Source organism: Trichomycterus rosablanca, chromosome 13, assembly GCF_030014385.1.
Source record: "Trichomycterus rosablanca isolate fTriRos1 chromosome 13, fTriRos1.hap1, whole genome shotgun sequence".
In the NCBI taxonomy this organism is placed as follows: Eukaryota; Metazoa; Chordata; class Actinopteri; order Siluriformes; family Trichomycteridae; genus Trichomycterus; species Trichomycterus rosablanca.
In genome coordinates, this window is record NC_086000.1 from 36,745,887 (window position 1) to 36,772,647 (window position 26,761).

The 26,761-nt window shown below is 39.2% G+C and overlaps 1 protein-coding gene across 2 annotated transcripts in view; it reads left to right on the top strand.

Moving 5' to 3' along the window:
- The window catches only part of arhgef10 (Rho guanine nucleotide exchange factor (GEF) 10), an 83,721-nt gene that overhangs the window by 12,516 nt on the left and 44,444 nt on the right, over positions 1 to 26,761 (top strand). For both annotated transcript variants that reach the window (XM_063006876.1, XM_063006877.1), the window contains exons 3-14: positions 6,833 to 7,141; positions 10,274 to 10,525; positions 13,588 to 13,624; positions 14,694 to 14,782; positions 17,091 to 17,147; positions 18,642 to 18,838; positions 20,780 to 20,896; positions 22,867 to 22,978; positions 23,065 to 23,177; positions 23,503 to 23,580; positions 23,681 to 23,860; positions 26,453 to 26,569. In XM_063006876.1, coding sequence (XP_062862946.1) covers positions 6,833 to 7,141; positions 10,274 to 10,525; positions 13,588 to 13,624; positions 14,694 to 14,782; positions 17,091 to 17,147; positions 18,642 to 18,838; positions 20,780 to 20,896; positions 22,867 to 22,978; positions 23,065 to 23,177; positions 23,503 to 23,580; positions 23,681 to 23,860; positions 26,453 to 26,569 — 1,658 coding nt within the window. The remainder of the gene's footprint in view (positions 1 to 6,832; positions 7,142 to 10,273; positions 10,526 to 13,587; positions 13,625 to 14,693; positions 14,783 to 17,090; positions 17,148 to 18,641; positions 18,839 to 20,779; positions 20,897 to 22,866; positions 22,979 to 23,064; positions 23,178 to 23,502; positions 23,581 to 23,680; positions 23,861 to 26,452; positions 26,570 to 26,761) is intronic.

Consider the following 26,761-nt stretch of genomic DNA (forward strand, 5'->3'; position numbering starts at 1 on the left):
TGTGTGCAGTGAGGTTGGGATGTTATAAACGGGCGTTGCCTGTTGTTATGGCAATGGAAATTGTAATGCGACGGAAATTTCCGCCAATGAATATTTACTCTCAGATCTTGTACATGGTTTATCTACTTCATCTCTCTCTCACACACTCTCTCTCTCCCTCTCTCTCCCGCTCTCACACTCTCTCACGCTCTTTCTCTCTCTCTCAAATCAATTCCATTCAGTGGTGCTTTATTGGCATGACAAAAATGTACACACTTCCAACGACAGTAATAACAACAAAGTATACAGTCTGAGCAATTGAGGTTTAAGGGCCTTGCTTAAGGGCCCAACAGCAGCAACCTGGCAGTGGTGGGGCTTAAACCAGTGAAATTCTGACTACTGGACCAGTACAACTGCCTTGTCCTCATAAATAATAAAAAAGTAATAATAAAATAAATAATAATAAAAGCAATAATAATCATTAATAATAATAATAATGATTGATAATAATAATAATAATAATAATTGATAATAATAATAATAGTAAAATTAATAATAATAGTAATAATAATAAAATTAATAATAATAATGATAGTAATAATAATAATAAAATTAGTAATAATAATAATAACAATAATGATTGATAATAATAATAATAATAAAATTTATAATACTAATAATGATTGATAATAATAATAGTAATAATAATAATAATAAAATTAATCATAATAATAATAAAAATAATAATAACGATTGATAATAATAATAAAATTAATCATAATAATAAATAATAATAATGGTTGATGATAATAGTAATAATAATATAATAATAATAATAATAAAATTAATAATAATATTAATAATAATGTCATTAATAATAATAAAATTATTATTAATAATAATAACATTAATAATAATAATAATAATAAAATAAATAATAATAATAATGATAATAAAAATAATTATAATAATATAGATTGAACTGTCAGCTTGTGGATCTCTCTCTCTCGCTCTCTTTGCACTTTTCTCAGTGTATAATTAAACGTCTCTTTGACCTTGTTGACCTCGCAGTGTCACGTCTTTACATTAGAACTGCTTCTAATTTCGGGCAGACTGTGTTCGGGTTGGGTTGGATGATGATCTTGAGGTCTAGAGTTTGACCCTCTGGCTGCGCTATTGACCTGGCCGGGCACCCATACGAGGAGGGAATCTGTCGAATCAATTCCAGCTGTGCCAAACGCGGTGCAGCTCTCTATAAGAGTCCGCCAACCGGCAAACTACTACGTCTGTGTAGACACCCAGCTGGTTGATAGCACAGCTGAGATTTGAACCCAGAACAAGCGGAAATAATAAGAACATAGTAGTTCAGGGCAGAATTGTGGACCCTGGATTGCAAATCGGTGAAAAATGACAAAGAACGTATTTTTTCTGACCTTGACACTGACACCACTGTTCCATATAACAAATCCCTATAGACAGATCCAGAAACCTGAAGTTGCTTAGAAGTTTCTCCAAGTGACTCTACTGCATTGATGAGCTTTGTCTGTTCAGAGCTCATCAAAATACTTTATATTTATTTATACGTACGTGCACAGAGAAGTCACCAGCTGTAGCAGTTAGCCAGTTTTGGGTAAGTCTCTCCAAAAGAGTAGAGCCTGTTAAAGCCGCGACTGAGGACAAACAGTATTAATGCCCCCCGTGGTTTTGGGACGGTGTGTTCATCCATCTCACGGTTCCGTCCCGAATGACACGGCAGGAATGTTTCCATGTCCGGTCCACGATTTGGGATTCCCCTCCAGCGGTGGGATTAGTGTGGAAGCTCGTCCCTGTTCCCGTTTCCTGTCTGACTAATTCTGTTTCCTGTCTCCACACCTCAGTGTTGCCGCCGAGCTCCATCAGTCGGCTGGAAAAACGTCAGTAATAAAATATAAACGTTGTTGTTTATCAACTACTGAGTTTATATGAGCAACAGCACTCGCTCACTCACTCAGTCATTTACTGATTCACACATTCATCCAGTCACTGGTTTACTCCCTCACTCATTCACTCAGCCACTTATTCACTCAGTCATTTACTGATTCACGCATTCATCCAGTCACTGGTTTACTCCCTCACTCATTCACTCAGCCACTTATTCACTCAGTCATTTACTGATTCACGCATTCATCCAGTCACTGGTTTACTCCCTCACTCATTCACTCAGCCACTTATTCACTCAGTCATTTACTGATTCATACATTCACCCAGTCACTGGTTTACTCCCTCACTCATTCACTCAGCCACTTATTCACTCAGTCATTTACTGATTCACACATTCACCCAGTCACTGGTTTACTCCCTCACTCATTCACTCAGCCTCTTATTCACTCAGTCATTTACTGATTCATACATTCACCCAGTCACTGGTTTACTCCCTCACTCATTCACTCAGCCACTTATTCACTCAGTCATTTACTGATTCATACATTCACCCAGTCACTGGTTTACTCCCTCACTCATTCACTCAGCCACTTATTCACTCAGTCATTTACTGATTCATACATTCACCCAGTCACTGGTTTACTCCCTCACTCATTCACTCAGCCACTTATTCACTCAGTCATTTACTGATTCACACATTCATCCAGTCACTGGTTTACTTCCTCACTCATTCACTCAGCCACTTATTCACTCAGTCATTTACTGATTCACACATTCATCCAGTCACTGGTTTACTCCCTCACTCATTCACTCAGCCACTTATTCACTCAGTCATTTACTGATTCACACATTCACCCAGTCACTGGTTTACTCCCTCACTCATTCACTCAGCCACTTATTCACTCAGTCATTTACTGATTCATACATTCATCCAGTCACTGGTTTACTCCCTCACTCATTCACTCAGCCACTTATTCACTCAGTCATTTACTGATTCACACATTCACCCAGTCACTGGTTTACTCCCTCACTCATTCACTCAGCCACTTATTCACTCAGTCATTTACTGATTCATACATTCATCCAGTCACTGGTTTACTCCCTCACTCATTCACTCAGCCACTTATTCACTCAGTCATTTACTGATTCATACATTCATCCAGTCACTGGTTTACTCCCTCACTCATTCACTCAGCCACTTATTCACTCAGTCATTTACTGATTCACACATTCACCCAGTCACTGGTTTACTCCCTCACTCATTCACTCAGCCACTTATTCACTCAGTCATTTACTGATTCATACATTCATCCAGTCACTGGTTTACTCCCTCACTCATTCACTCAGCCACTTATTCACTCAGTCATTTACTGATTCACACATTCACCCAGTCACTGGTTTACTCCCTCACTCATTCACTCAGCCACTTATTCACTCAGTCATTTACTGATTCATACATTCATCCAGTCACTGGTTTACTCCCTCACTCATTCACTCAGCCACTTATTCACTCAGTCATTTACTGATTCACACATTCATCCAGTCACTGGTTTACTCCCTCACTTACTCACTTACTCAGTCATTTACTGATTCACACATTCACCCAGTCACTGGTTTCCTACCTCACTCATTCACTCAGCCACTTATTCACTCAGTCATTTACTGATTCACACATTCACCCAGTCACTGGTTTACTCCCTCACTCATTCACTCAGCCACTTATTCACTCAGTCATTTACTGATTCATACATTCATCCAGTCACTGGTTTACTCCCTCACTCATTCACTCAGCCACTTATTCACTCAGTCATTTACTGATTCACACATTCATCCAGTCACTGGTTTACTCCCTCACTCATTCACTCAGCCACTTATTCACTCAGTCATTTACTGATTCACACATTCATCCAGTCACTGGTTTACTCCCTCACTTACTCGCTTACTCAGTCATTTACTGATTCACACATTCACCCAGTCACTGGTTTACTCCCTCACTCATTCACTCAGCCACTTATTCACTCAGTCATTTACTGATTCACACATTCATCCAGTCACTGGTTTACTCCCTCACTTACTCGCTTACTCAGTCATTTACTGATTCACACATTCACCCAGTCACTGGTTTCCTACCTCATTTACTCACTCATTCATTCAGCCACTTATTCACTCATTCATTCTTAAGTGAGTGACTGGGTGTTGAGGGTTGATCTCAGTGTTTGTGAGTGATTGTTTTTAGCTGAATAATATTTTATAAAATTAATAACATTATATTTTGTTTAATAAAATATTTAAAATATATAAAATTATATTTTATTTAATACAGTACATAGTTTTATTTAATAGAATAAAAATAAAATTATATTGTATTAAGTGAGAATACTTAGAATTATATTTTTAATAAAATAAAAAATATATATTTTATTTAATATAATATTTTGAGGTATTTTATTTAATAGAATTTGTAGAATTCTATTTAATAGAGTAAATGGTATTATTTCTAATAAAATATGCATAATTTTATTAAATATAATATATAGAATTTTATTTAGTAGAGTAAATACAATTATATTTTATTTAATACAATAAATAGAATTAAATTTTAATTAATAAAATATTTTGAATTATTATTTTTTATTTAATATAATAAATAGAATTATATTGTATTTTTAGAATAGTATTTTATTTAGTAGAAAATTTAGAAATATATTTTCGTAGAATATTTAGAGATATTTTTATTTAATATAATTTGTAGAATTTGACTTAATAGAATACATAGTCATATTTTGTAGAATATTTAGAATTACATTTTGTTTAATAAAACATAAAGGTTTCTTTGTTGGTTTAATACATAGAATTATATTTTATTTAATTAGAAGTATCAGAATTAGAAGAATTAGAATACATAGAATTATATTTTATTGAATAGAATATTTAGAATTATTATATTTTATTTAATAGCATGAATAGAATTACTTTTTATTTAATAGCATAAATAGATTTATTTTTAACTTATTTATATTATATCATTTAATAAAATATATAGTTTTATTACATTTTTTAAATTGATGATGCAGAATTATATTTAATTGAATAGAATTGTAGTAAAATTTGAGTTCAAACACACTGAACTGAAATTTGCAGTCGTGTATCATTAATCTAGCAGATTAGCATGTTAGCTTAGCAGTTCAGGTTCATTTCCTGTTAAAGCAAACATGAAGTTTAAGGTTTTGGCCTGTGAAAGGCAGGGCCAGTGATAAGGTACTGGACTAGTAAGGTACTGGACTAGTGGTTAAGGTACTGGACTAGTAAACAGAAGGTTGCCGGTTCAAGCCCCGCCACCACCAAGTTGCCACTGTTGGGTCCCTGAGCAAGGCCCTTAACCCTCAATTGCTCATTGTGTAAGTCGCCTTGGATAAAAGCGTCTGCTAAATGCTGTAAATGTAAATGAAATAAAGAAAAGGTTTCTGCACATCTGGCTGTGCTGCACCGTGAGTGCGTTCTCTGCCCTGCACATCTGGCTCTTCAGTTCTAAACATTTTTAGGGAGGGACGGTCGAATCCACCCTGTAAATTACAGACGTTCTTTCAACACGTTTACAGGCTCTGTCGAGCACCAGTGAGGCCACAAATACCGCTCAAAAATAGCTGCAGGGCCGAGGGGGATCAGGGAGTGTGGGGGGATCGGGGTGGGGCGGGGCCGGTGTAATGGGGGGTTTGAGAGGCACTGAGCCTTAAAATCAACTCGACTACAAGTGTTTCTAAAAATAAGAAACTTGAAGATCCTCACAAATCTGTTCAGCACTGCAAGCAAATCTTCTAGAATTATTTCTAACTTACTTAAAATAATTTTGAAAATTTTATTATTTTATTTAAAACTATTTCTAAATTATTTTGAATTATTTTTCTTATTTTATTATTTTATTTAAAACTATTTCTAAATTATTTTTGAATTATTTTTCTTATTTTCTTATTTTATTTCAAACTATTTCTAAATTATTAAAAAAAAATTCTAATTTTATTGTTTTTAAAACTATTTCTAAATTATTTTAAATCATTTTTTACATTTTATTATTTTATTTAAAATGATTTCTTAATGATTCTGAATATTTATTTTGTAATTTCATTTTATTTAAAACTATTTCTAACTTATATAAAATAATTTTTCTAATTGTATTATTTTATTTAAAACTATTTTTTTATTATTTTAAATCATTTTTCTAATTTTATTATTTTAATTAAAACTATTTCTTAATTATATTTAATTAGTCTTTTAATTTTATAAATTTTATTTAAATTTATTACTTAAGGATTTTGAATAGTTTTTCTAATTATATATTTTTTAAACTATTTAATGATTTTGAATTATTTTTTTAATTTTAGTATTTTATTTAAAACTATTTCTTAAGGATTTTAAATAATTTTTCTAATTTTATTATATTATTTAAAACTATTTCTTAATGATTTTGAATATATTTTTCTTATTTTCTTATTTTTCTTTTCTTTTTTTATTTTTCTAAAATTTCGAAGATTTTATGCTTTATTTTATTTTTGTTTTTTATATAAACATACTTTATATTTAAAATTCTACTTATGTGTCTGAATGATCATAAACAGTAAATTATGAATACATTCTACATGAATAAAATGAAAAAAGTTATTTTTTTATTAATTAAATAGATTTTTATGTTTCTTGAACATGTTATAAAGCTGCATGTCTACGTGTGAATCAAAGCAAAACCCCTTTATTGTTTTAATGTGTTCTACATCACTACTATGTACTATGTGCTCACATCATACACAGTTTATGGTGAACCAGTTTATCCTGCGCTGCTCTACAGTGCCACCAAGTGGTAAAAAAGCATGTAAGTGTTTTTAAATGACTTGGCAACCCTGAGCCGTGTCTCATTCTGTCTCTGTTTGTTCCCTGTACTCAGTATTAGATGAAGACGAGGATGGTGAGGAAGGTGAACGGTTTAAATTTGATGATGAAGATGATGAAGCATCTGAAGCTGGACCCCCTCCACCGATCCCCCCTCTACCAGATTACAACACTCCACACCAGCAGGGGGCATCAGAGACAGCTGCTTCAGAAAGTGGGCATAATCCGGGCACTAATCTACCCCCTCCACCCCAGAATGGTCCTGATGTCGCCCCCCTGAGTGACTTTCCTCCCCCTCCTGAGGAGGAGCAGATTCAGGACGGTGATGGACTGGACAGAGAGCTCCCCCCACCTCCTCCACATGGTATTACACTTTATTATTATTATTTTGTTATCATAAACACCGTGCCCTGGTCAGAGTCTCAGCGGGTCCAGTGGGAAACCCTTTACATAAGGCAGGAACACCCTGTACTGGGCGTCAATCTATCACAGGGTTTCAGTCACAGACAGGATACAGACAGTCATGTCTGAGTTGATGCCCGGATATAATCAAACCCGGATCTCAGAGGTGGTGGTTTAATGTAATAGACATCTGCACCACCTGAACGCCTTTAAAAAATAATAATAGTAGTAATTTAAAGTTATATAAAGTTATATAATAATAATACTTTAAATAATAATTGTAATAATATCACAGTAATCATAATAAAACTAATAGTATAATAATAATATAATAATAATAACATAATATAATAATAATAAGATAATAATAATATATAATAACAATAGAATAATAATATTATACTGTAATAATAATCTAAATAATAGTATAGTAGTATTAATACAATAATAGTAATTACTATAATAATGACAGTAGTAATAACAATAATATAATAAATAATGTAGTTATAATCTAAATAATATTAATAATAGTAATAATATAGAAATTGTAATGATAATAATAATAGTAATAATATAGTAATTTTTATTGGTAATAATTATTATTATTATTAATTAATCTTTTAAAAGTACTATATTTTTATTATTCTTCAATGCTGTTATGGTAATATAAATAATTATAATAATATTATATAAATAATGTAATCATAACAAATAATTTTAAGGATAATATAAATTATATAAATAATAATAATATTATAATAGTAATAATTGCAATTATGACTAGTAAAAATAATAATAGTAATATAGTTAATAATGTAGTAATAATTTAAATAATAATAAAAGTTATAATAATATAGTAGTTATAAAAAAAACAGTAATAATAAAAGCAATAATAATAATAGCACTAATAAACTATAGTAGTTACAATTCTAATAATAATAATGTAGTATTAATATAATCAACAATAGTAAAAGTAATAATAATATGGTAGTAATTATAATAATAATTATTAACCGCTTATCCACTTAGGGTCGCGGGGGGAGGGGGGGGGGCTATCCCAGCTTTTCGATGGGCACAAGGCACACAGTAACACCTTGGACGGGGAGCCAATCCATCACAGGGCAGACACACACACACACACTCGTACACACACCCATTACAATAATAATTCACCTCACTTGCATGTTTTTGGACTGTGGGAGGAAACCGGAGCACCCGGAGAAAAACCACACAAACTCCACACAGAAAGGACTCGGACCGCCCCACCTGGGAAACCCTTGAACCCTTGACCTTCTTGCTGTGAGGCGACAGTGCTACCCACTGAGCCACCGTGCCGTCCACTGTAATACTAATATAAATAATACTATATATAATATATAATGACTGTAATAACTACAGTAATAATAATAACATAATAGTAATATTTACTATAATTATAACCAGTAGTAATATAATAATGATGCCAGTGATAATAATAATAACAATATTTAGTTTGCCTCTTATATAACAATATATAAATAACATAATAATAATTAGTTTGTCTCTTGTATAGTATAATAATAATAATAATAATATTAATAATTAGTTTGCCTCTTGAATAATATTATATAATAATAATAATAATAATAATAATAACTAGTTTGCTTCTTGTATAGTAATGTAATAATAACAGTATTGTTAATAATAATAATAATAATAATTAGTTTGTTTCTTGTGTAGTAATGTAATAATAATAGTATTATTATTAATAATAATAATAATAATAATAATAATAATTAGTTTGCCTCTTGTATAGTATAATAATAATAATAACAATAATAATAATAATTAGTTTGTCTCTTGTATAATATTATATAATAATAATAACTAGTTTGCTTCTTGTATAGTAATGTAATAATAACAGTACTATTAATAATAATAATAATAATAATTAGTTTGCCTCTTGAATAATATTATATAATAATAATAACTAGTTTGCTTCTTGTATAGTAATGTAATAATAACAGTACTATTAATAATAATAATAATAATAATTAGTTTGCCTCTTGTGTAGTAATGTAATAATAATAGTATTATTAATAATAATAATAATAATAATAATTAGTTTGCCTCTTGTATAGTAATGTAATAATAATAGTATTATTATTAATAATAATAATAATAATTATAATAATAATAATAATAATAATAATAATAATAATAATTAGTTTGCCTCTTGTGTAGTAATGTAATAATAACAGTATTGTTAATAATAATAATAATTAGTTTGCCTCTTGTGTAGTAATGTAATAATAATAGTATTATTATTAATAATAATAATAATAATAATAATAATAATTAGTTTGCCTCTTGTGTAGTAATGTAATAATAACAGTATTGTTAATAATAATAATAATTAGTTTGCCTCTTGTGTAGTAATGTAATAATAATAGTATTAATAATAATAATAATAATAATAATAATTAGTTTGCCTCTTGTGTAGTAATGTAATAATAATAGTATTATTATTAATAATAATAATAATAATAATAATAATAATTAGTTTGCCTCTTGTCTAGTAATGTAATAATAATAGTATTATTATTATTAATAATAATAATAATAATAATTAGTTTGCCTCTTGTGTAGTAATGTAATAATAATAGTATTATTATTAATAATAATAATAATAATAATAATAATAATTAGTTTGCCTCTTGTGTAGTAATGTAATAATAATAGTATTATTAATAATAATAATAATAATAATAATAATTAGTTTGCCTCTTGTCTAGTAATGTAATAATAATAGTATTATTAATAATAATAATAATAATAATAATAATTAGTTTGCCTCTTGTCTAGTAATGTAATAATAATAGTATTATTATTAATAATAATAATAATAATAATAATTAGTTTGCCTCTTGTCTAGTAATGTAATAATAATAGTATTATTATTAATAATAATAATAATAATAATAATAATTAGTTTGCCTCTTGTATAGTAATGTAATAATAATAGTATTATTAATAATAATAAAAAGAAGAAAAATAATTTGACTTTTGTATAGTAAGAAGTAATTTATTTTATAATGTTTTTTCTGACCAATAGGAAGCGCTGTGACCCAACCTAAGGTCAGCCCGTACTCAGTGATCGACATCTCCCCCGACAGCCCGCCCCCCTTATCCCCTCCCTCTAATGGTAACGAAGGCGATGCCCCAGAAGTACCCAGCAGCCCCGGCGTGCACTCGGGGTACTCCGTTCCTGTTCCCTGCGGATACGCCACCCCTTCAAACGTGCCCATCATTTCACCCGCCTACACCACGCCCGTCATCGTCCGCCACTTCTCCGTGGACGAAGAAGGTACACAATCTCTCTTTGATGCTCACCCCGAGCTATTACTTTTCTTTTGGAACGTATGGCTCTCGCTGTGGTTTGATGGAGTCCTACAGCCTCAGACATGCCACGACTTTGATTGCTTGCTTTTGTGGCATAGTGTTCCTGTAGAACCTTTAAGGTCAATGCTTGACTTCATTGTAAGGCTTGAAGATGTGTCAGGTTTATATTCATTGTTTTGATTATACTGTAAACTATATGGACAAAAGTATTGGGACGCCCCTTTTAATCACTAAACTCATGTGTTTCAGCCTCCACAGTTGCTGAAGGTTGTAATAACAGTTTAGGGAAGGCCCTTTCCTGATCTCAGCCACACTCAACAGCTCTGGAATGAACTAGAACATCAACGTCAGTGCACAAATCCCCACAGACAGACTTCTATAGTGTATTTAAGTCATACTATGCCTGGTTTTGTTGGTCCGAAATCATACAGCTTGACAAATACTCAATAAGAGCCCGTCAGAAAGGGGCAAATACTTTTTCACACCACTAGGAATTAGACCAGAGTAAAAACAAGGACGTTCGGATGTTTAGATCTGTTTATTCTCCGGTCTGAAGGTAGCTGAAGGTCGCTGTGCCAGATCAGAGAATAAACGCGATGCTCCTGGTGCTCACATTCCTCCAGTTTTGCCTCGCGTTTGTTTTGGACGCTTCCTCTTCCTTAAAAATATCGGCATGTGGTTTGGGACGCGACCTCTCGACTCCTCTCTGGAATGTCTGCACCGATCCGGAATCTGCTCCACGTTTCGGGTTCAAAACGGAGGAACGATCAGACGTTTACGTACATCTGGAAGCAACGTGTGGGTCTGATTCAGAGATGTTCACAAGTCACAAAATACGAGTCCGAGTCAAGTCACGAGTCTTTAGGCTAGAATCTGAGTCAAGTCACGAGTCTTTAGACTAGAGTCCGAGTCAAGTCACGAGTCAATATAATCTACACAAAACATATATTATAAATGTAGCGTAGAAATAAAGAAATAATCTGTAAGTTCAGATAAAAACAACAACAGATTAGCGAGTGTATTTAGTCGTTTTACTTCGTGTCTTTACTTTCCTCCTCATCGTGTAAATTAATGTAATTTCTGTAACAAAAGGTTCCAGTTAAAAGCTTCAACTGATACGTTTTGTTTTCATTACAGAACAAAAGCGCTCGATAAATCACGGCACAGCGGCCAAAATCCCAAACACAGCAAAAACCATCATAACCGCTGCTTACCTTAGCTTCTGTTCTTCCAGATGCTATTACATTTATAAGCGTGCGTCCCATTAGGAACAGAATCCGTTATTTTGTAAACGTGCTTATAATTAAAAACCTCCAAACTTTTCCCGGTCGTGAAGTAAAACAGGAAGTGGTTAGAAAGCCGATCGAGCGTTTCATTACCACGTCATCTGTGTGACGCAAACTGAATAAATGCAAATAACAGCATTTCTTACTAACAATTACAATCAGAAGCTCTGATTGGTTCAGAAAGCGGCTCTTTCAACCATTAGCACCGATTCTGTAGGAGCGTTCCATTCACCCCGGTCGTTCCAGTGAAGTGCACTACGTAGGGTATTCTACCATTTTAAGTGAGATTCTGATCCAAAGGTAACGAAAATGTTCAAATGAAGTGAACTTCAGACTGTGTAGGGAGTAGGGAGCGACGCTTCATCACTACACCGGAAGCTGACTGGAACATTTACACATTGTGTGCGTTGCGGGTTAAGACGGCCGGAGCGTTATTAGAGAGCAGAATATTTATAATAAGAATAATTATATATCTAATTGTCACACGTAACTAATGTTAACACATGCTGACTCTAGCGAATCTCGTTGTGCACGAGTAATTTTTTTGCGAGTCATGAGTCGAGTCCGAGTCGAGTCTGAAGTCGCTGTGTGTGCGACTTACGTGCGATCTCTGGTCTGATTTATTTGGAGAAAGGCAGGAAACACCCCGGACAGGTCGCCAGTCCAAACCAGAACACACACACACACACACACACACACTAGGGGCAATTTTGTATCTCCAATTCACCTCACTTGCACGTCTCTGTACTGTGGGAGGAAATCGGAGCTCCCGGAGGAAACCCACGCAGACACGGGGAGAACATACAAACCAAGTGCTACCCACCGTGTGCACTGTATGGCCAAAAGTGTTCTGACACCCGACCATGAGCTTGTTGGACTCATTTTAGTCAGTGTCTGGTGGCTCGGTGGGTAGCACCGTCACCTCACAGCAAGAAGGTCCTGGGTTTGATCCCCAGGTGGGGCGGTCCGGGTCCCTTCTGTGTGGAATTTGCATGTTCTCCCCGTGTCTGTGTGGGTTTCCAAAGACGTGCAAGTGAGATACAAAATTGTCCATGAGTGTGTTTAACATGAATCTACCGTTTCGGTCATGAATGTAACCAAAGTGTAAAACATGACGTTAAAATCCTAATAAATAAATAAATACATAAATATTGAGTGTCTGAATACTTTTGGCACAGCAGATCTTCATCAAACCCACAGTAAACTTAAAATGAGCTCAAATTCATGATGCTTTGTGCTCCGATCATTCAGTCACAGAAATAAAACGGCTGCATCGCATGACTTTTAGTCCAGATGTTGATCCAGATGTTTTTTATACTACAGTATGATGTTTCCCTCTGGTGGTGGCCAAAAGTATTCGGATGCCTGACCGTGAGCTTGCTGGACGTCCCATTTCAAAACAGAGCGACCTTGGTGTGATCTTTTCAGCTAGAACAACAGCCGATCTTCTGAGAAGCTTCTCACAAGATTTTGAAGAACGTCTGTGGGAATTTGTGCCCATTTTGAGCGCTGATTGATCAGTTGATGTTCTGGTTCAACCCAGAGCTGTTGAGTGGGGCTGAGGTCAGGGCTCTGTGCTGGACGCTGGAGCTTCTCTTCATGTCTTTATAGAGCTCGCTCATGCTGGAACAGGAGAGGACCTTCCCTAAACTGTTGCTGCAAAGTCAGAGACATAGAATTTAAAGTGAGCGCATTTCTAAATAGAAGTTTTATAACCTGTGTGTTCTTTTCTGTCCTGCAGTGACCGTGGTGCAGACGGGACATTTATTCACTGATGGGTGAGTGAATTTACATTTACATTTACATTTGAGAAGAACTCTGTTGGTTGCTCCGCATAGATTCGTCCACCACGTTTGTATTATTTTGTGAGAAAAGTCGTGCCGCACTGAATGCTGGGATTGCCCTCAGCGCTGAGGAGGCGTCGGACGCTCCCTCGTCATTCGGTCAGATCATCACTCAGAATTAAGGCGCCTCAGTAGGAGCATTTTAAGGGATCTGAGAATTTAGACACGCCCTCTTCTCAGGAGTGTAGGATGATATAAAATGCTCCTATGTAGAGAGAGCGCTACGTGTCCGAATATATGTGGACAACTTAACGCAACATCCGATAGATAGACACAAGACTGCAGGGATTTGCTTCCATTCACACACAAGAGCTGGCGGCACAAGCTGCACTATATGGGCAAAAGTATTGGGACGCCCCTTCTAATGATTTGAGCTCTGACGTTTAACCCTACTGAACCGCACTGGGATGATTCGGAACGCTGACTGTGAGCAAGGCCCTCTTGGTCAGCATGACCGAACAAGCATAAATTCCCATATGCACACTCCGAAAATGTATGGGAAGCTTTATCAAAAGAGTAAAGCGCAGTGGTAGCTCAAGGTACTTAAGGTACTTGACTAGTAATCAGAAGGTTGCTGGTTTAAGCCCCACCACTACAGGGTGCAAGTTGCCACTGTTGGGCCCCTGGGCAAGGCCCTCAACCTTCAATTATTCAAATTGTATTCAATGATAAGGATAAAAGCGTCTGCTAAATGCCACAAATGTACGTAGATGTAAATGTAGAGGCTGTCATCACCTTAAAAATAGAGAGGCAGTTGTAGCCTAGTGGTTAAGGTACTGGTCCAGTAATCAGAAGGTTGCCGGTTCAAGCCCCACCACTGCCAGGTTGACACTGTTGGGCCCTTGAGCAAGGCCCTTAACCCTCAATTGCTTAGATTATATACTATCACAACCGTAAATGTAAAAATGTAGGTGTTGGCGCCACCTTATTAATGCACATGGTTTCAGAATAAGGTGTCCAAATACTTTTGAACCTCCTCTCTGATACACCCGTCTGGTTCTAGAGTCTTCAGTGAAGAACATCCGCCTATAAGAGAGGAAGACGCCCTGGCTAAGTGGGTCGCCGACCCGGCTAACACGGCCTGGATGGAAAGTAAGTGCACGTTTTCATCATTTTATGACCGTCCCATGATTTTTGACCCTTGGAGATTATTTGCTGATACACTGTAGAGCCAAAAGTGTTCGGACGCCTGACCGTGAGCTTGTCGGACGTCCCGTTCCAAAACCAAACCTCTGTGTGATGTTTTCAGCTAGAACAACAGCCGCTCTTCTGAGGAGCTTCTCAGCAGACTTTGGAGTGTGTGTGTGTGTGTGTGTGTGTGTGTGTGTGTGTGTATGGGGATTTGTGCTGGTTTGGTCAGAAGATGTTAATGTTCCGGTTCTTTTCAGAGCTGTTGAGTAGCCGTATGTATAGAGCTTTGGGTTATCAATCAGAAGATTGTCGGTTCAAATCCAGACTCTGCTTTGCAGCCACTGTTGGGCCCTTGAAAAAGGCCCTCAACCCTGTCTGGTCCAGGAATGCCGTACAGTGTGTGTGTACTGTGTATAAGTGTGTGTGTGTATTAGTGTTAGTGTGTGTGTTTGTGTGTATTAGTGTGTATATGTGTGTGTGTATAAGCATGTGAGTGTGTATCAATGTGTGTGCTCACTAAAACACTCAAACTCACTCTCACACACACACACACACTAATACACACTCACACACACATACACACACTCACACACACACTTCCACACACACTCACTCACACACACACACACTAACACTAATACACTCCCACACACACTCACTTTTACTAATACACACACACACACTAATACACACACACTCACACACACACTTACTCTCACACAAATACATACACACACACTCATTAAAACGCACACACTAATACACACACTCACACACACACACATACATACACACACATACACACTGACACACACACTCATTAAAATGCACAGACTAATACACACACACACACACACACACTTACTCTCACACACACACACATACACACATACACACTAACACCAATACACACACACACACTTACTCTCACACACATACACACTAACACTAATACACACACACATGCACACTCACACACTAGTACACTCACACACATACATACACATACACACACACACTCATTAAAACGCACAGACTAATACACACACACACACACTCTCACACACACACACATACACACTAACACTAATACACACACACACACACTCTCACACACACACACTAACACTAATACACACACACACACACACATACACACACACACATTAAAACGCAAAGACTAATACACACACACACACACACACACTTAGTCTCACACACACACACATACACACTAACACACACACACACATACACACACACACTCATTAAAACGCACAGACTAATACACACACACACACACACTTACTCTCACACACACACACACTAACACTAATACACACGCACACATACACACACACACTCATTAAAACGCACAGACTAACACACACACACACACACACTTACTCTCACACATACACACTAACACTAATACACTCACACACATACATACACATACACACACACACACTCATTAAAACGCACACACTAATACACACACTCACACACACACATACATACACACATACACACTCACACACTAATACACTCACACACATACATACACATACACACACACACTCATTAAAACGCACACACTAATACACACACTCACACACACATACATACACACATACACACTGACACACACACTCATTAAAACGCACAGAGTAATACACACACACACATACACTTACTCTCACACACACACATACGCACTAACACTAATACACACACACATGCACACTCACACACTAATACACTCACACACACATTCACTCACACACTGACACATACATACACACACTCATTAAAACACACACACGCACTCGTGTGTATATTTGTGTGTGTCTGAGTGTGTATTAGTGTGTGTACTAGTGTGTGTACTAGTGTGTGTGTGAGATGTTATGAGTTCCTGTGAGATGTAAACAATCTCCAGCAGTTTCCTTCACACATCAGCCTGTAAAAGTAATAAAAACATGTGAAACTTTCTGTGAAGTTACGTAAATGTAAGTAAGTCAGTAAATTAAAGCAAAATTTTCACTCGGTTTCTTTAGTGAATAAACGAAAGCGCTTTTCGGAAGTTGATTCCCAGAGCCGCTTCCTTCCTGTTCTGCAGAGGAAGTTCCTCTTTGTCAGGACTTTCCTTCAAAGCTTCCTCTCCATCCAAACCGCCGCACGGATCTTCAGATTCAGACTGAGCCGAGTGGAGTCGTGAAGGTTTTAATCCCTGCACGCGTGTGTGTGTGTGTGTGTGTGTGTGTTTCAGGTCCTGATGAAGTGATTTACGACGATGTTCCTCGAGAGAATTCGGGCTCCACTACAGGTCAGTGTCTCTCGTCCACTCTCGTCTCTCTCAGTTCTGCATTCGACCAGTTTCAGCTCCGTCTCTTTCTTCATGTATCTCAGCTTGATTGGACGCTGGGGACAGAGCTCAGGGTCAGCCATCGTACGGAGCCTTCCATCCATCCTTAAGGGCCTTACTCAAGGGCCCAACAGTGGCTACATGGCAGAGCTGGGATTCGAACTCTCAACCTTTCAGTTGACAGCCCAAAGCTCCACCCACTAGGCCACCACTGTCCCTGACTGACCTTTAAACCATTCATTCATTCATAGTCTGTTTTATCCTCTTTATCCTGGTCAGGGTCAAGGTGGGTCTGATTCGTTAGGCGAAAGGTAGGAAACACCTCGGACAGGTCGCCAGTCAATCACGGGACACACACACATTACACACACACACACAAACACACTCAGTGTGTGTGCATATATGCGTGTGTGTATATTAGTGTTTGTGTATATTTGTATGTGTAAGTGTGTATATATGTGTGTGTATGTGTATATTTGTGTGTGTGTGTGTGCATTTTTGCATGTGTGTGTATTTGTATGTATATCACAGGACACACACACACCCTCACACACACTCAGAGCACAGGGTCGGCTGTTGTACGTGTGTATATGCGTGTGTGTATGCATGTTTGTGTATCTGTATGTGTGTTTGTATATGTGTGTGTGTCTATATTTGCTTGTGTGAATGTGTGTGCATATATGCGTGTGTGTATATTAGTGTGTGAGTGTGTGTGCGCGCATGTTTGCATGTGTGTGTATAACTGTATGTGTAAGTGTGTATATGTGTGTGTGTGTGTGTATTTTTGCATGTGTGTGTATATTTGTATGTATATCACAGAACACACACACTCACACACATATATACGCACCCATACTGATACACACGCACATACACTCACTCATAATCACACACACTCACTCACACACACATTTTGGACTGTGGGAGGAAACCCACACAGACACAGGGAGAACATGCAAACTCCACACAGAAAGGGCAATCGAACCCAGACCCTTTTTGTTAGGCGACTTACTGCACCACTTTGGCATCTAATTGTGCAGAAACGCTTCTAAATTTGCGGCAGCGGTAGCCAAGTCGCCACTGTTGGGCCCCTGAGCAAGGCCCTTAACCTTGAACTGCTTAAACTCTATTCAGTCATAATTGTAAGTCACTTTGGGTAACAGCAGAAAAGATCATGTACAGGAAAGGGTGCGGGTGCTAGTCTGCAGTCCAGCTCTGCCAGCGTTGGGGTGGTGCAAGTGGCCAAGGCATTTTTTGGGGGGGGGGAACAGGAACGAGCTGCCCCGACCCACCCACCCACAGATTTGGGGATTTGAACCGGCGACCTCTGGAGAACAGGGTGGATGCTTTGCCACTGTGACACGTTTAAAAAAAAAACATCCCAGAAAAAACAGAGTAAGATCCCAGTAGGCCTGGTTCTTATTAATCTGTGTGTGTGTGTGTGTGTGTGATCAGATGTGGACGAGATGATCTACGATGACGTGGAGTTCGGTGAGCTGGGTGAAGGCAGCTCAGTGGAGAACGGTTGGAGCTCCAGTGAGTTCGAGAGTTACGACGAGGACAGCGATGGAGACGGGCACGGGGAGAACGGCATCCTGCCCACCGCCTTCATCCGCCGGCACACGCCCAGCACCAAAACACAAGTAACACAAGTATGTAAGACAGACACACACACACTTTTCTACAGCGCACACACCAGCACCAAAACACATAGAGAATGAGGAATATATACACGGAGGGCTTAGGAATATATATGCGTGTGCGTGTATGTGTATATATATATATACAGTGTATCACAAAAGTGAGTACATCCCTCACATTTCTGCAAATATTTCATTATATCTTTTCATGAGACAACACTATAGACATGAAACTTGGATATAACTTAGAGTAGTCAGTGTACAACTTGTATAGCAGTGTAGATTTACTGTCTTCTGAAAATAACCCAACACACAGCCATTAATGTCTAAATAGCTGGCAACATAAGTGAGTACACCCCACAGTGAACATGTCCAAATTGTGCCCAAATGTGTCGTTGTCCCTCCCTGGTGTCATGTGTCAAGGTCCCAGGTGTAAATGGGGAGCAGGGCTGTTAAATTTGGTGTTTTGGGTACAATTCTCTCATACTGGCCACTGGATATTCAACATGGCACCTCATGGCAAAGAACTCTCAGAGGATGTGAGAAATAGAATTGTTGCTCTCCACAAAGATGGCCTGGGCTATAAGAAGATTGCTAACACCCTGAAACTGAGCTACAGCATGGTGGCCAAGGTCATACAGCGGTTTTCCAGGACAGGTTCCACTCGGAACAGGCTTCGCCAGGGTCGACCAAAGAAGTTGAGTCCACGTGTTCGGCGTCATATCCAGAGGTTGGCTTTAAAAAATAGACACATGAGTGCTGCCAGCATTGCTGCAGAGGTTGAAGACGTGGGAGGTCAGCCTGTCAGTGCTCAGACCATACGCCGCACACTGCATCAACTCGGTCTGCATGGTCGTCATCCCAGAAGGAAGCTGACGCACAAGAAAGCCCGCAAACAGTTTGCTGAAGACAAGCAGTCCAAGAACATGGATTACTGGAATGCCCTGTGGTCTGACGAGAGCAAGATAAACTTGTTTGGCTCAGATGGTGTCCAGCATGTGTGGCGGCACCCTGGTGAGAAGTACCAAGACAACTGTATCTTGCCTACAGTCAAGCATGGTGGTGGTAGCATCATGGTCTTGGGCTGCATGAGTGTTGCTGGCACTGGGGAGCTGCAGTTCATTGAGGGAAACATGAATTCCAACATGTACTGTGACATTCTGAAACAGAGCATGATCCCCTCCCTTCGAAAACTGGGCCTCATGGCAGTTTTCCAACAGGATAACGACCCCAAACACAACCTCCAAGATGACAACTGCCTTGCTGAGGAAGCTGAAGGTAAAGGTGATGGACTAAACCCAATTGAGCACCTGTGGCGCATCCTCAAGTGGAAGGTGGAGGAGTTCAAGGTGTCTAACATCCACCAGCTCCGTGATGTCATCATGGAGGAGTGGAAGAGGATTCCAGTAGCAACCTGTGCAGCTCTGGTGAATTCCATGCCCAGGAGGGTTAAGGCAGTGCTGGATAATAATGGTGGTCACACAAAATATTGACACTTTGGGCACAATTTGGACATGTTCACTGTGGGGTGTACTCACTTATGTTGCCAGCCATTTAGACATTAATGGCTGTGTGTTGAGTTATTTTCAGAAGACAGTAAATCTACACTGCTATACAAGTTGTACACTGACTACTCTAAGTTATATCCAAGTTTCATGTCTATAGTGTTGTCCCATGAAAAGATATAATGAAATATTTGCAGAAATGTGAGGGGTGTACTCACTTTTGTGATACACTGTATGTGTGTGAGTGCATGTTTGTGTGTGTATGTGTGTATGTATGCGTGAGTGTGTGTATGTGTGTGTATGTACGGGTATATATGTATGTGTGTTTGTGTATATATATGCGTGTGTGTAGGGTATGTTTGTATGTATATATACATGTGTCTACGTGTGTATATATACACGTGTGTGTGTGTGTGTGTGTGGGTGTGTAACGTTACCCTCTGTTCAGCTCTCTCAGGATCTGACTCGTTTGAAAGAGCACTATGAGAAAAAGGTGAAAGATCTGATGGTGAACACGGTGGGAACCGTCGAGCTGCAGCAGCTCAGACACAAACATGAACAGAAGGTAAAAAAACGGAAAAACAGTCGTCTGTCCGTCCGCCTGTCCATCAGTCATCCGTCCGTCTGTCCACCTGTACATCCTTTCATCAGTCTGTCCATCCTTCTTTACATGTCCGTTTGTTCATCAGTTTGTCCATCATTCATTGATTCGTCCCTCCATCCGTCCTCATTAATCCTTTTTTAATTGTTTGTCTATCCATCATTCCATCAGTCCATCCATCCTTCTTTACATGTCCGTTCGTCCATCTATCTGTCCATCCTTCCATCAGTCCATCCATCTAATCATCCATCTATTCGCCCCTGCGTCTTTCTTCAATCGTCCGTCAAACCATCGCTCCATCCTTCTGTCCAATAGTTAATCTATCCATCCGTCCATTCTTATTTATGCATTTGTCCAATCATCTGTCTGTCCATCCCGTCATCGTTCTTGACTCATCTTTCTTCAATTACCTGTCCATTCATCCTTCCATTCATCCTTACATCCATCGTCACTCATCAGTCCTCACTCGTCTGTCTCTCCATCAGTCTTCTTCTCTTATCCTTCTTTAATTGTCTGTCCATCCATTACTCCATTCTTCTTTACTCATTCGTCCATCCTTTTTTACTCGTCCTTCTTTAATCATGTCAGTCCATACCTCGTCCTTCTTTACTTGTCCATTCAATCGTCCATCAGTCTATCCCTTCATACCTCTGTCTAATAGTTCATCTATCCATCAGTCCATCCTTGATCATTCATTCGTCCAATCATCCGTCCTTCTTCAGTCGTCCATCTCTTCATCCCTCTGTCTTTCTTCATCCGTCCTTCTTCAGTCGTCCATCTCTTCATCCCTCCGTCTTTCTTCATCCGTCCTTCTTCAGTCGTCCATCTCTTCATCCCTCCGTCTTTCTTCATCCGTCCTTCTTCAGTCGTCCATCTCTTCATCCCTCCGTCTTTCTTCATCCGTCCTTCTTCAGTCGTCCATCTCTTCATCCCTCCGTCTTTCTTCATCCGTCCTTCTTCAGTCGTCCATCTCTTCATCCCTCCGTCTTTCTTCATCCGTCCTTCTTCAGTCGTCCATCCAATCGTCCATCAATTCATCCCTTCATCCTTCTTTACTCGTCAATGAATCCATCTGTCTATCCTTTTTTACTCATCCATTCAATTATCTGTCAACCCATCCCTTCATCCTTCTGTCCATTAGTTCGTCTATCCATCCATCTATCCTTCTTAATGCATTTGTCCAGACGTCCGTCTCTCCATCCCTCCGTCTTTCTTCTCTTGTCCATTCAGTTGTCCATCAGTCCGTTCCTCCATTCTGCTGCACTCGTCCGTCCAACGATCCGTCTATCCCTCAGTGCATCCTTCTTCACTTATTCGTCTAATTTTCCGTCTGTTCGTCCCTCCATCCTTCTTCACTCGTCCATCATATTTCCTCTGTAACACTCCGCTGGTGGATGGTGTCTGATCTCACATTTTACCTTCAGCTTCTTCAATTCGCCCGTCATCAAATCCAAACTAATGTTTTTCATCACCTGCTTTAGTCACAGGGCCCAACTGACTTTCACTTTCTCTTATTTGAAATCTCCTGGTACTTTATGAAGTCCAAAAACAGCTCAGGCATGGTGGTGATGGTCAAACGGACAAGAAAGTGGAAAAATAAGTTACTTAGCATCATCACCAAACTACGACTGACCGACTACGTAGCCTCATATGGATGTGAAGCCTGGCACTGAAGAAAGTGCGTCAGAAAACTGCTGAAAATCTCAGTGTATGAGACAGCCAGAACAAAAAAGGAGCTTTTTACCCTCATTAAGCCCCCTAAGTTATGTTACTTTAAGCGTGTGATGAGGCCACATGACAACATTGAAGGAACTGTTACTGTATGACCGGATCAAGGGAATTGGAGAAACTGACCCATCTGTCCAGTGTTTCGGGACCAGGGACCCTAAATCTGTGCTTCGGATTCATCTTTTTAATATCGAATGTTTCCCCAGGTGCAGAAGCTGGTGAGGGCAGCTAAGCATGGCACCAAAGACGGCCTGGAGAAAACCAAAGCTGCGGTGAAGAAGGGCAAGTCCTTCATCCGAACCAAGTCGTTCGGCCACGGTAGGAGCTCCACGCACACACGCCGGACCCTCAATCTGACCCTTCCTGCTGTATCGCTGACGTGTGTGTGTTGTGCTGTGTGACAGAGAGGAAGTCGCCGTGTTTCGAGGACGACTCGTCCGAGCTCTTCATCGAGGTGGAGTGTTTAAACGTGGAGCCGGTGTTGGGCCCCGCACCTGAGGGCCTCTCTCAACAAGAGGTAAAACACACACACATAGACATACATTCATGCATTTAAACCTGGCGGCAGGTTGGGTTCCACCTCCTCCCTCAGATACATCCAAGCACGTCTGTGCAGACGCCCGGCCGACCATAAGCATTACTGATTGGAACCCGGATTTCAGAGGTGGTGGGCTAGCGTAACAGACCGCCGTGCCACTGTGTGTGTGTGCCCATTGAACACACACCCACACTGGATTCTGTAAATTTGTTTTGAGACAATGTCTATTGTAAAGAGCGCTATACAAATAATAACACACACACGTGTTGTTGTAAATGTTGTGTGTGTGTGTTTGCACCATCAGAAGGTGAGACGATGTATTCTGGAGTCGATATTAGAGAGTGAGAAGAATTACCTGGCAGCGCTGAGGAGAATTTTAGACGTACGTCCATTTCTTATTCTGGTTTGTTTATAAATCGTGTATTTTATCGTTGTTGTGCGTCATATTTCACGACCCGTTTGATCCTTCGTGCTCCCTGCAGCACTACGAGAAGCCGTTGTCGGAGATGGAGCCGCGCTTGCTGAGCGAGAGGAAGTGTAAGGTGGTGTTTTACCGGGTGCGAGAGATCCTGCAGTGCCACGCCATCTTCCAGATCGCCCTCGCCAGCCGGGTGGCCGACTGGGACCAGCTACAGACCATCGGGGACGTATTCGTGGCCTCTGTGAGACCTAAAAATAATCTATATACAATTCATAACAGTAAGAATAGAGTAGAATTGTGTAGAATAGGAAAGATTACATGAGCGAGTGTGCCTGTGGGAATTTGTGCCTGTTTAATAAAAGAGCATGTGCACTGATATGGGATGAAAAGACCTGGATTGCAGTTGATCTAACAATGCATCCCATTGGGTTGAGGTCGGTCAGGGCTGTGTTTCTCAACATTAAACCCATTAAACACACACACACACACACACACACACTGGATTCTGTAAAGTTGCCTTGGGGCAATGTCTATTGTAAAATGTGATATACAAATAATACCACACACACACACATATATATATATATATATATATAGATATATACACACACACATTTATATATATATATAGTATAAATACATACATTCCTGCTACTCTCATATAGTCTTTTTTTATATACAGTGTATCACAAAAGTGAGTACACCCCTCACATTTCTGCAGATATTTAAGTATATCTTTTCATGGGACAACACTGACAAAATGACACTTTGACACAATGAAAAGTAGTCTGTGTGCAGCTTATATAACAGTGTAAATTTATTCTTCCCTCAAAATAACTCAATATACAGCCATTAATGTCTAAACCACCGGCAACAAAAGTGAGTACACCCCTAAGAGACTACACCCCTAAATGTCCAAATTGAGCACTGCTTGTCATTTTTCCTCCAAAATGTCATGTGACTCGTTAGTGTTACTAGGTCTCAGGTGTGCATAGGGAGCAGGTGTGTTCAATTTAGTAGTACAGCTCTCACACTCTCTCATACTGGTCACTGAAAGTTCCAACATGGCACCTCATGGCAAAGAACTCTCTGAGGATCTTAAAAGACGAATTGTTGCGCTACATGAAGATGGCCAAGGCTACAAGAAGATTGCCAACACCCTGAAACTGAGCTGCAGCACAGTGGCCAAGATCATCCAGCGTTTTAAAAGAGCAGGGTCCACTCAGAACAGACCTCGCGTTGGTCGTCCAAAGAAGCTGAGTGCACGTGCTCAGCGTCACATCCAACTGCTGTCTTTGAAAGATAGGCGCAGGAGTGCTGTCAGCATTGCTGCAGAGATTGAAAAGGTGGGGGGTCAGCCTGTCAGTGCTCAGACCATACGCCGCACACTACATCAAATTGGTCTGCATGGCTGTCACCCCAGAAGGAAGCCTCTTCTGAAGTCTCTACACAAGGAAGCCTGAAGACATGTCAACAAAGGACATGGATTACTGGAACCATGTCCTATGGTCTGATGAGACCAAGATTAATTTGTTTGGTTCAGATGGTCTCAAGCATGTGTGGCGGCAATCAGGTGAGGAGTACAAAGATAAGTGTGTCATGCCTACAGTCAAGCATGGTGGTGGGAATGCCATGGTCTGGGGCTGCATGAGTGCAGCAGGTGTTGGGGAGTTACATTTCATTGAGGGACACATGAACTCCAATATGTACTGTGAAATACTGAAGCAGAGCATGATCCCCTCCCTCCGGAAACTGGGTCGCAGGGCAGTGTTCCAGCATGATAATGACCCCAAACACACCTCTAAGACGACCACTGCTTTATTGAAGAGGCTGAGGGTAAAGGTGATGGACTGGCCAAGCATGTCTCCAGACCTAAACCCAATAGAACATCTTTGGGGCATCCTCAAGCGGAAGGTGGAGGAGAGCAAAGTCTCGAATATCCGCCAGCTCCGTGATGTCATCATGGAGGAGTGGAAAAGCATTCCAGTGGCAACCTGTGAAGCTCTGGTAAACTCCATGCCCAGGAGAGTTAAGGCAGTTCTGGGAAATAATGGTGGCCACACAAAATATTGACACTTCAGGAACTTTCACTAAGGGGTGTACTCACTTTTGTTGCCGGTGGTTTAGACATTAATGGCTGTATATTGAGTTATTTTGAGGGAAGAATAAATGTACACTGTTATATAAGCTGCACACAGACTACTTTTCATTGTGTCAAAGTGTCATTTTGTCAGTGTTGTCCCATGAAAAGATATACTTAAATATCTGCAGAAATGTGAGGGGTGTACTCACTTTTGTGATACACTGTATATCCATGATGTTATATATGATATATATATGTTTGTGTATGTGTGTGTGTGTGTGTGTGTGTGCATGTGTGTGTATATCTAAACTGTACATAAATCCCAACAACACTGCTGCACTCCCCATCTCATTCTTACATTAGTGTAATTACAGTGTTGAGTAGAGAACACCCCTCCACCCTCATAAAATAAAATGGGGAGCAAATTGGTGACAAAGTACACAGAGCAACAGAAGTGCTACAGTCAGTACTTGTATACACACAAAGTATGCTGGGTGTGGCTCATAAAATGATCAGTAAATGTACGGAGGTGTTTGGTCAGAAAAGTGCCCAGTAGTGGAGTACTGAATGTAAAATGGAAAGTATCACCCGGGGCCCACAGTTAAGGTGGAACGGTCAGGACACAGAGTCCAAGGAGGACCGTCTGTGGATCTCCATGGCAAAGATATAAACAATATATAAGACTATGAGTGTAGAATATTGTGTAAAATTCAATGGTGTGTGTGTGTGTGTGTGTGTGTGTGTTTTCAGTTCTCCAAGTCGATGGTGCTGGATGCGTACAGTGAATACGTGAATCACTTCAGTACAGCCATGGCAGTGGTGAGGAAAAGCTGCGCAGCCAAACCTGGATTCCTGGAGTTCCTCAAGGTCAGAGACACGTAGATCTGCCGATTCACTCATTCATTCATTCACACACAGGGGGTCTGATTAATAGGGCGAAGGACAGGAAACACAGTCTATCACAATGCAGATACACACACTCCAATTAACACGACTGCACGTCTTTGGACTGTGGGAGGAAACAGGAGCTCCCAGATTAACCCATGTGGACGCATGGAG